A 10,145-nucleotide genomic window follows, 5' to 3' on the forward strand; every position below is an offset into this window, starting at 1 on the left:
GTTCTTAGGAGTGCCATATTCTTCCTTAATGATAGAATATGGAAAAGAAAACTGAAGGCTAGTAACAAGCAAATTAAGGTATCCCCCTAATCATATAAACCTTGTATGATGTAATTCATTGTATTAGTAAATATAAATTTACTAATCCATTGTATTAGTGAAAACAAAGCAGTAAAATTTGTGTTAGAAACAAAAACTGCAATATTACCTATTATCCAGCAGGTGGCGCTGTTGCAGAGTAGCGGTGAAAACATGGTCCTGTTTCAGTGCCTTAGTAGATGTTAAAAACTGGAAAATGCAAGTTTCTCAACAAAGTAAATGTAATTAAATCAATTCCTGAGACGGAACAAGTCACCCTGAGGGGTTGCAGCTTTCAGCAACCACGTGCTCTGGTTCGTGCCACTTAAGAGCTGTACTTGCAAGGGAGATTTAAAAATGACTCAGAAAAGAGCAAACCACGCGGCCAGAGACTACGCGTGCCTGTGGAGTTTAAATCCACGTGGGGAGTCCAAGGCCGCTGGCGGCTGAGGAAGGGAGGGCTCCCGCCAAGCCGAACTAGAGCTGCCAAGCCTGCAGCCGCCAAGCTGTACTTGGGGCCGCCAAGCCGAACTCGCGGCTGCGAGTGGGGAAAGGAGAGGTTCTAAAACCAAACGTTGGGTGCCAAAATGAAGGCGTAAATCACAAACAATGCCACACCAATTCGGGGTTATGATTATTAGGGTGGTATTTATTTAAAGGGGAAAAAACTTACAGATCACTGTCCCAGGCAACAGCCCTCTATGCAACCAGGAAAGGAGTCTAGTAGCAGGCGGAGCAGGAAGTGAAGAGAGAGAGGAGAGGGAAGTAGCCGCTTTTTTAAAGGGAGAGAAACCACGCCCCAGTGGGCTGGTACCTCAGCGGTGATAGGCTGGAGGAGTGGGAGGACCTCCCGCAACAAATCTTTTTTTATTTTTTGCTTTTACTTTTATTAACCAATAAATTCCATCTTTACAACTATATGGAATTTTGTTGTTACAAAATGTTGAAATCATCAACACAAGATATGATTCCATAAAACCTGATAACAAATTGAAGTAGAGTGCTGCAAGAACTCCATCAGCTCATAGGGAATAGGAGGAGTAGGCCACAGCATTCTCACTGTTTTTGTTATCACTCAGTCTGTTTTAGTCTTAATTAGAGTATGAATTTGCAAAATCTAGAACTCTCTAATGCTTATTTAATTCTGTTTATTTTTGTTTGTTTGTTTTTCCATTTTTATTAGATTTTTTTAACAAATACCAATCCAAGTTCCCCTTCTACCATTCCCTCCGCACACCCTCCTCCAACTCCACCCACATACAATCCTCAGAGAGGGTAAGGCACATTGCATTATGGAAGGTCCAAGGCCATCCCTACTATATCTAGGCTGAGCAAGGTATACATCCAAAGAGAATAGGATCCCAAAAAAAGCCAGTATATGCAGTAGGGATAAATCCTGGTGCCACTGTCAGTGACTCTTCAGTCTACCCGAGCCATGCAACTGTCAACCATATTCAGAGAAACTAGTTTGGTCCTTTGCTTGTTGCTTCCCGGTCAAGCTGGAGTTGGTGAGCTCCCATTAGCTCAGGTAAACTGTTTCAGTGGGTGAATATCTCATGGTCTTGACCTCTTTGCTCATATACTCATTCCTCCCACTCTTTAACTGGAATTTGGGAGCTGATTCCAGTGCTGAAAAGTAAAATAAATTTTGAAGTCAAGGCATTTTCAAAATTTATGGGTTAGATTAATCCAGCAGCATTTGTAATCAAATGTCTTTTAGCAGCTGTTGCTCCTTCCTCAGAAGTCTAACAATTCAAAGACAACACAATTACATAAAGTTATATAACCATGCATACACACACGCGCGTGCGCACACACACACACACACAGTTTAAATGAATTTATGATACTTGAAGTGATAGTGCCCCTTCTCCAAAGAGTCATAGCGTACCTAACAAGTTCTCCAGCATAAAGCATGAGAAACTCCCTTTAAGTTGTTGCTCAGGGGAGTCCAAGCAACTCCTAAAGCAATATAAACTGTTTTGGTGCCTTTCGTTGCATCCCATAAGTTGAAGATAAGTTCTTATTGTGTACCTCAGACAAAGACTTAGAGGAATCAAGCTGGATCTGATCTAGAAGCCACTTCACATGGCTTAGCTTCCATAGTACCAGAAGGTGCTATGAAAATTGCCAAAAGGGAAAAGTAACTGATAGTCCTCCCCACACTTGTAGGTAGCTATGATACCTATCAATCACAAGAATACCAGGATACCAAGATTTCCCCAAATGTGCAATGGCAGTACTTATAACTTTGTGGAAATCAATAGCTGTGAAACTGGACTTAAGTCCCACTCCATAGGAGGGAACTCAAGCCTGCTACTGTAAACCTAGCCATCTACCTGTGGCTAATGTGATCATGGACCCTAAAGGAGAACATACTACTTCCCATTTCAAAAATAAAAACCAAAAATCTCTAACTGCATTATTTTCTTGATATTTTTATTAAAATTTTACTTTTCACTTTATATACCAACCACAGTTCCCCAGCCCTCCCCATCTCTCACCCCTCATCCCTCCTCCTATCTCCTATTGTCTCCTCAGTGGGAGTAAGGCCTTCTTGGGGACCCACAGTCAAGTAATGGGCTGAGCTCCTGGAGATCTGTTGAAGAGAGGGAGGAGGGACATTATGAATAAGGAGAGTCAAAACCATGATGGGATAAACCACAGAGATAGGTGTCCCAAGCTAGTGGGAGCTCATGAACTATGGACTGACAGCTGGTGAACCTATATAGAACCTAACTAGACCCTCTAAATGTGGGTAAAAATTATATGGCTTGATCTGTTGTGAGGCAGCCCCTGGCAGTCAGACAAGGACCTACCCAGGTGCATGAACTACTGTTTTTTTTTTTTTGAGCCCATTCTCTATGATAGGATACCTTTCTCAGCCTTGATATGGGGGAAGGGTCTTGGTCTTGTTTCAAGTTGGTATTCTAACTGCATTCTTTATAATTATCCTTAAACCCACAGGCAAGTGTAGCTCTCACCCTTAATCAATAAAACTTCTTTTTGTAGCAGATGAAATTCATTACAGAAAGCCACAACTGTCCTACAAGCAGAGAACAAAAGACCATGGTATGTGCATCCCAGTTGAGACATCTACAACACAACCCCTATACCTAAGACTGAGGGACCATCAATAAAGTTAGGTACAAATGATTGTAAGAGTCAGAGGACTAGGGAGTCTGATGGTATATAATGCCTCCTAAATTTTGCAGCCTCAATAGGATCTGAATAATGACAACTCAAGTTGACATGACAACATGGATAGGGGAAACTCACAAGATTTCATCCCTAAATAAAGAGCTACAGACAATTATTGACTGCTGAGAAAGAATCAGTCTTCCCTAGGAATGAAGAGCCTAACTTTATTGAATACCAATTGGTCACCCTACGATCATATACAAATGATCAATAATAAACAAACTCAGCAGGGTATATGTACAGATTGATTTATGTATATGTGTGTAACAACAATAAAGGGAAAAGGCCATGAATTTGAGATGGAGAGGGAATATGTGAAGCATTGGAGGGAATAGAGGGATGGGGGAAATGATGCAAATACAGTTCATATATATATATATATATATATATATATATATATATATAATTTTAAAAACAAAATGTAAAGATAAATAATTTAAAATGAATAGTTTAGATTTTTCAGTAGTTTATTTTTACTAGACAAATTGTCTATATGTCCCATTTTTACACTTAATAAATATCTTTGCATTAACAAAAGAAATACACCAATGGCAGAACAGCTTGAAACTGGTATGGTTATTGTTAGAACTAAAACTACCTTTGTCATAAACACAGGTTAATGCAATTATTGGCACAGTTGTTTGAGAATTAAGAAGATTTAAATTATTTATTGGTAGATGTTTTGTAGAAATACCTTCTTTCTCTTCAAAAAAAAATAGAGTCACCCATTATTCAGTGGAAACAAAAGAGACTCACACGACAGGCAATGATTGTCTGAATGTATGCAAAGGATTTGTAACACAAAGTGCTTTAGGGGGACTGGCTACTACGAACTTTCAGCTCAGTTCTTTATATCTCAACCAGACCATCTATATTAATTTTCTAAAACCCAGGAACTGACAAAATCCTTTCCTGATTGCTATCTTCATCTCCCTGTTCCTGAATGTATAGATAACTGGATTTAGAAAAGGAGTCAAAACTGCATCAAATATAGCTAGAAATTTATCCACATGTGTTGAAGGAGCAGGCCAGACATAGAAAAAAATCAATGGGCCAAAAAACAAAATGACAACAGTAATATGGGCCAACAGAGTAGAAAGGGCCTTGGATGAGCGTCCTAAGGTGTGCTTCTGGACAGTGATGAGGAGGAAGATGTAGGAGATGATGAGTAAGAAGAATGCAACCAAGGAAATGAACCCACTATTGGCAGTGACCATAAACTCAAGCTTGTAAGTATCTGTGCATGCAAGTTTAAGAAGTTGTGGTATGTCACAGTAGAAGCTGTCTAATATGTTAGGACCACAGAAGGGCAAGTTTATAATAAAAGCCAACTGGGCTGATGAATGAATGAGGCCAATGATCCAAGAAGCCATTAGTATTAACAAGCACATCCGTGGGCTCATGATGGTCAGATAGTGGAGGGGTTTGCATATGGCCACATACCTGTCAAAGGCCATAGCTATGAGCAACACCATCTCAGTGCCTCCAACAGCGTGACTGAAAAATATCTGACTGATACAGCCTCCAAAAGAGATGACTTTCTGCTTCCTAAAAAGATCACAGATCATTTTGGGTGCTGCAATGGAGCAAAATATAAGATCAATAACAGAGAGATTTGCCAGTAGAAAATACATAGGAGAATGCAAATAGGGGTCAGAAGTGACAGTGACAAGTATGATGAAGTTTCCTGTCAAACTGGAAACATAGAATAGACAGAAAAAGAAAAAGAGAAAAATCTGGATCTCCCAGGAGTTTGAGAGCCCCAGCAGCACAAATTCAGACACTGCAGAAAGGTTTGCTCTCATGGTGGGCCCAATTCAAGGATTTATTTTATTGTTACCTAAAGGGAAAAATGAGAATATTCAGATTAATAGTGTATTCATACTCACTATAAAAGGTATATTAACAATGGACAGCAAGTATTACCTGAGTGTTTCACAAAAATTGAATTGCATTCTGTTGGCCACTATTGCTCGTGTTACAAATGACAATCAAAGATTTTTCTAAAAAGAAGACTTGCTGCAGAGATCTCTATCATACACAATTGTAAAGAATCCAGCTGACTGGTATACATGTCGCACCTGATCAAACACAAAAGCAAGAGCACTTGATGTTGAGTTGTCGAGTTAGTGCTTTCAATGTTAACCATCCTGTCCCTGGAATCAGAACAACTGATCTCGTCTACCACATATGCAGGACAGACACTGGCTATTGCACAGAAGAGACTCTGATTTTATTCCTCAAGTTAGAAATCATCTTTCTCTCTATTATAATACAATTTTTTGAGACAGGTCTCAAATGATGCTTTCACTTATAGGAAATTTAAGCAAGGAGCACCAGGACAGTACTTGGAATGTGATTCCAAAATGGGACTCATGAGACAGTTTTTGCTCATCATTCAAATGAGAAGAAACATGAGAAACATGAATAAACAGTGAATAATTCAGTAAGTTATTTGGGGTGATAGTATTTCATGTAGACACAACAGAAAAAGCAAGAGCCCCTAAGGTGTAAGCTTTACTGCAATGTCCAAAAAACATACCAGAGGTTAGAGACTAAATGAGGGTTGTGGAGATGAGATCTAAGAGGCAATGGGAATAAAGATCATTTAAGCCATAGCAGGCCATTATAAAGGCATACTATCAGAATACTTCAAAATCCCATGGCTAAATGGGATCATACAGATTTGTATATAACAAAAGGTAAAATTATCAATGAAAAAAATCTAAGCTGTAACGGCAAAATAACAGAAAAATAAGGCTGTCTTTCTAAATATTGAAATTCATATGTCAAAACAACTTTTCTACACATATAAAATAAAATTCTAATGTCTCCAAGATTTCAGACACTAAGAACTAATGTGCCCTTCATGGATATGTGAATACTCCTCTCTTTTCTGAGTACTTTCTGGAAAGAGAAGCAAGTGTTTGGGCAACTGGAATTTCCCTGATAGAAAATCGTATGAAGCCTAAGATTGTCCATCAATTATGAAGTTGGGTAGAATAGAACCAAAAAAATGGTGTTTACAATTAGTAAGAAAGAGGGAGGGAGGGAGGGAAGGAGGGAGGGAGGGAGGAAGGGAGGGAGGGAAATAACTGAACATATCAGATGATGCTGAAATGGCATGACTTGTGTCTTCCGAGTCTCAAAGACAAGAGTTACACCCATTGGCCCCTGGAAGGCTCAGTGATCTCAGAACATCTTTTGTTTCTGAGTAACCTGAACAAATTCTGAAAGAATATTTTGATTACTTTTATCCTCCAGAATACACACCCATTATTATTTTGTCTTCTTCTTTTCTTTAATTTCATACTTACAGGCTATGAAAGCATGACTCGGCAACATTTCCTTTCTAAAAAAATCATCCTATATTGTAGATTTGCCTGGGCTTAGTCATTTAGAATAGAATCTTAGCCACTTGAAGTTCATACTTTAAAGAAAATAAAGGAACTACTGCCTTGGTTATAAAATCAGAGAAGTCAAATTTCTGATCCCATGGACACCAAAGGGATATCTAATTTTTACAAAAATATACTATTTAAGAATACAGTAAAAATTTTTGAGGTCATTTTTGCCCCATTTTGATAGTGCATATTTTTCTGCTCGTAGAAGAACTGTAAGGTCAAACATTTAACCTGTGTACATGTCTGTTTTTCCACAAGCAAAAATGCACAGATGATAATGACACTCTGCTATTCAATTTTTGCCTGTTTTTCTTCCTTTTTATGTTATCTGTCTCAAAAATTAAGCAGTCATATTGTTAACTATTTCCCCATATATTTCATAATGTCAGTCGCTATGCACCTGTATTTGGGTCTGTGTTTTTCCCTGGGTATTATCTAAATGCATTTTATGTATGATAACCCAAATTAGAATGAAACAGAAAACAACTAGAAACTCAATCAACCAGTTCAGACACCCTCTCCTCTATTGCTTAGGTTCTTACCTGGGATAATCCTCGTGAATTCTTGGGAAATTCTCTAGAGCCAGATTTCTTGCTAACCCCATAATGGCTCTCTTAATCAAGATAGCTCTTTCCATGTTCTCATTTCTGTCCTTCCTCCATCTCGACTATCCCATTTTCTCAAGTTCTCCTCACCTTTCCCCTCCTCTTCTCCTTTTATCCTCCCTTCTCCTCCCAAACCTTTGTTCCCAATTTTGTCAGGTGATCTTGTCCATTTCTACTTTCCAGGTGGATCTATATATCTTTTTCTAAGGGCTCACCTTGTTAGTTAGCTTCTCTAGGCTCAATAAACATAATTTATAGCAAATTCTTTATTTTTCCATTGAATGCTATTTTAGCAATTTTTATGTTTGTAAATTATAGAATACCAAAATTAGACATTCAGGAAAAACTTTGCAAAAAGGCTGTACAGTTATTTTATGCCTAATTTATGTGCCTATCATTTCACTTTTGTTTCAATAAAGGCACCAGAGAACTACGATCTATAATTTATTTCTAGTTAACTTGTCTGTGACCAGCATGGAAACAAATTAAAACAAGTAGTCCTGACTTTTGGTTTCTATACATTAAATCCTACTTTGATTCTTGAAGTGATTAATAGCCAAATTCTTAACTAGGCATACTTTACCCTCAAAAATATATGCTGAAAACTTCAGATTGCTCTTAAACCAAAGGTACATTTCTTTTACTACAAGGTAAAATTCTATGTCTGTTATTTGCCTTTATCCACAATTTACAGTTATTTTCTTTCTATTTTGATCTGTTCTATCTTCTCTACATTATAATATAAAACTGGTTGACAGGTATATAGAAAGATAGACCAACAAGCAGACAGAGAGACAGAGAGATGAGATTCTGCCACTAGGCTAGTTTTCTGAAATTGAATCAAAAAATCCATGTCCAATTTCTCCATTATCATGTTCCCTTTCCATCTTTCACCTACCTATTTCCAAACGGCAGAATTTCCAGTCAGAGAATTCCCTAGTAACTGAGTTTTGACATACACCATTGCTATTCTAGCAATAACTGAGTAAATAAAAGGGGATATTAATTAAGAGAATGGAGACTAATGACCAGATAGATGCTGCTGAAGAGCCTAAACGTGCCAACATTGCTCATGTGACCCAGGGAATTACTACTGGAATCCAATTGTTTTGGTGTAAGTAACAAATGAAAATCTAATGAGTCACTGGAGAGGAAATAAAACTGAAACAAAACCAAAAATCTAAGACTATTTGGTGATTTTATCTATCACTTCAAACTTGATCACTGAAGATTTAAAGTGAAGCAGAGTATTTGAAGATAAAAATAATCAAAATCATGTGAATCTCACTATATACGTCAATGAGAACACATGACCCAGAACAATCCAAAAACAGTTTAATTTCTTTTTGCTTTACAGAGTTGTCTACAATATAATCTCCAAAATCATACCAGAAGTTGTCTTGCTAAAGTCTACTAGATTTAAGTTCCTTGATAGTAAAAACCTACACACGAAGTTTATTTACACTACTTGTCCTCCAAGTTTAAAGACCTCCAAGCCCAACAAAGAAATACACGCAAACACAGCATTTTAACTTGTTCCAGATAACAGTGTTTTTAAAGCATGAACAGTGCAGAAAAGAGGAATAGAAAAGAAAGAACACGTAAGTCTACTTCTATGGCTCTAGGCATGCTTTCTGCAGGAACCATCATTCTAATGAAGACTTGACATTATTAGCTAGGAATGAGAGAAGTGAAGATCAAGTGAGGTACTTAATTAAGTGAGGTCACTAAATCCTCAGTTAATTAGTTCTAAAAAGAACAATGTACTGATTGATAAGAGTTGTGTTCAGCGTTGTGTGTGCTGCTGTTTTCCTTTTTTATTATTTTATTTTTATATTCTTTATAATGTATATGTAACATATTCAGCACATTCACCCCATACTCCACCCTTACCTAACTGTTCACTCTCCCATTATTTTCCTTTATTGTCTTAGATAAATTTTGTCATACACACATACGTGATTTTTAAAATGCATATAAACTCTAGGAAACACAAATATGAGAAAACAAATATTTGTCTTCAAGGCTTAACTCAGTTAATATGATTATCCCCATATATATCCCTGCAAATGATACAACTTTGTTCTTTTCTATGGCTGAAAAAAATTTGTTCTGTGTATATATCACATGCCCTTCATCCATTCTTCTTTGGTGAGACACCTAGGTTTGTTCTAAGTCCTATCTACTGTAAACACTGCTACAGCAAACATTGATGTGGAAGTATCTCTGTGATGTCTTATCTCCAAGTAAACACACAAGGGTGGTTTACCTGCATCTTATGTTTAATCTCTTTTCTGTGTTTTCAGAGAAAAATGTATCCATAGGGTCTGGACAAGTTTATGCCTTCCACCAGCAGTGCATAAGTGTAACTGATCAGGATTGAACATTCATTTTCTGTTTTTCCATTTTTATTAGTTCTTTTAGAATTTTGATCAATGTATTTTGAATATACCCACCCCCTCTCCAGCTCCTGCCAGATCTACCTCTGATTTCTCACCTATGCAACTTTATGTACTCTTGTCCTTTTGCAGTCTATCAAATACAGTTGATGTTTCTCATACACGGTTGCACATGCAGTTTTCTATTGTGAGCATTGTGACTCACCATGGGTCACATTGTTAAAGACATCTGACTATCCCCTTCCCAGCAGCTATCAGTTGCCCATAGCTCTTAGTTAGGAATAGGACCTTTTGCCTACCTTCCCTTCACCATTCTAGAATATTCTCTGCTATTTTCTTTCTTTCTTTTTAAAAATAAAACATAAGATAAAACAAAAACTATTACATTGGAATAAAACAAGACAAACCAACAGAAGGAAAAGAGCTCAAGAGATGTAACAAGGATCAGAGACCCACTT

At 37.4% G+C, this 10,145-nt stretch overlaps 1 protein-coding gene across 1 annotated transcript; it reads right to left on the reverse strand.

The window, feature by feature from the left end:
- Nucleotides 1-4,148: 4,148 nt before the first annotated feature.
- Nucleotides 4,149-5,084, reverse strand: LOC121465812 (olfactory receptor 4F15-like). Its single transcript, XM_041679215.1, has one exon. It carries the CDS (start codon nt 5,082-5,084, stop codon nt 4,149-4,151), a length of 936 nt encoding a protein of 311 aa, XP_041535149.1.
- Nucleotides 5,085-10,145: the final 5,061 nt, after the last annotated feature.

This window comes from Microtus oregoni, unplaced genomic scaffold (assembly GCF_018167655.1).
Source record: "Microtus oregoni isolate MIOR12 unplaced genomic scaffold, Mior012 000031F_ref0000149, whole genome shotgun sequence".
Taxonomy (NCBI): domain Eukaryota; kingdom Metazoa; phylum Chordata; class Mammalia; order Rodentia; family Cricetidae; genus Microtus; species Microtus oregoni.

What these genes read in the sequence shown, in the direction of transcription:
- LOC121465812 (XM_041679215.1), bottom strand. Translation starts at nt 5,084, where the DNA reads ATGAGAGCAAACCTTTCTGCAGTGTCTGAATTTGTGCTGCTGGGGCTC.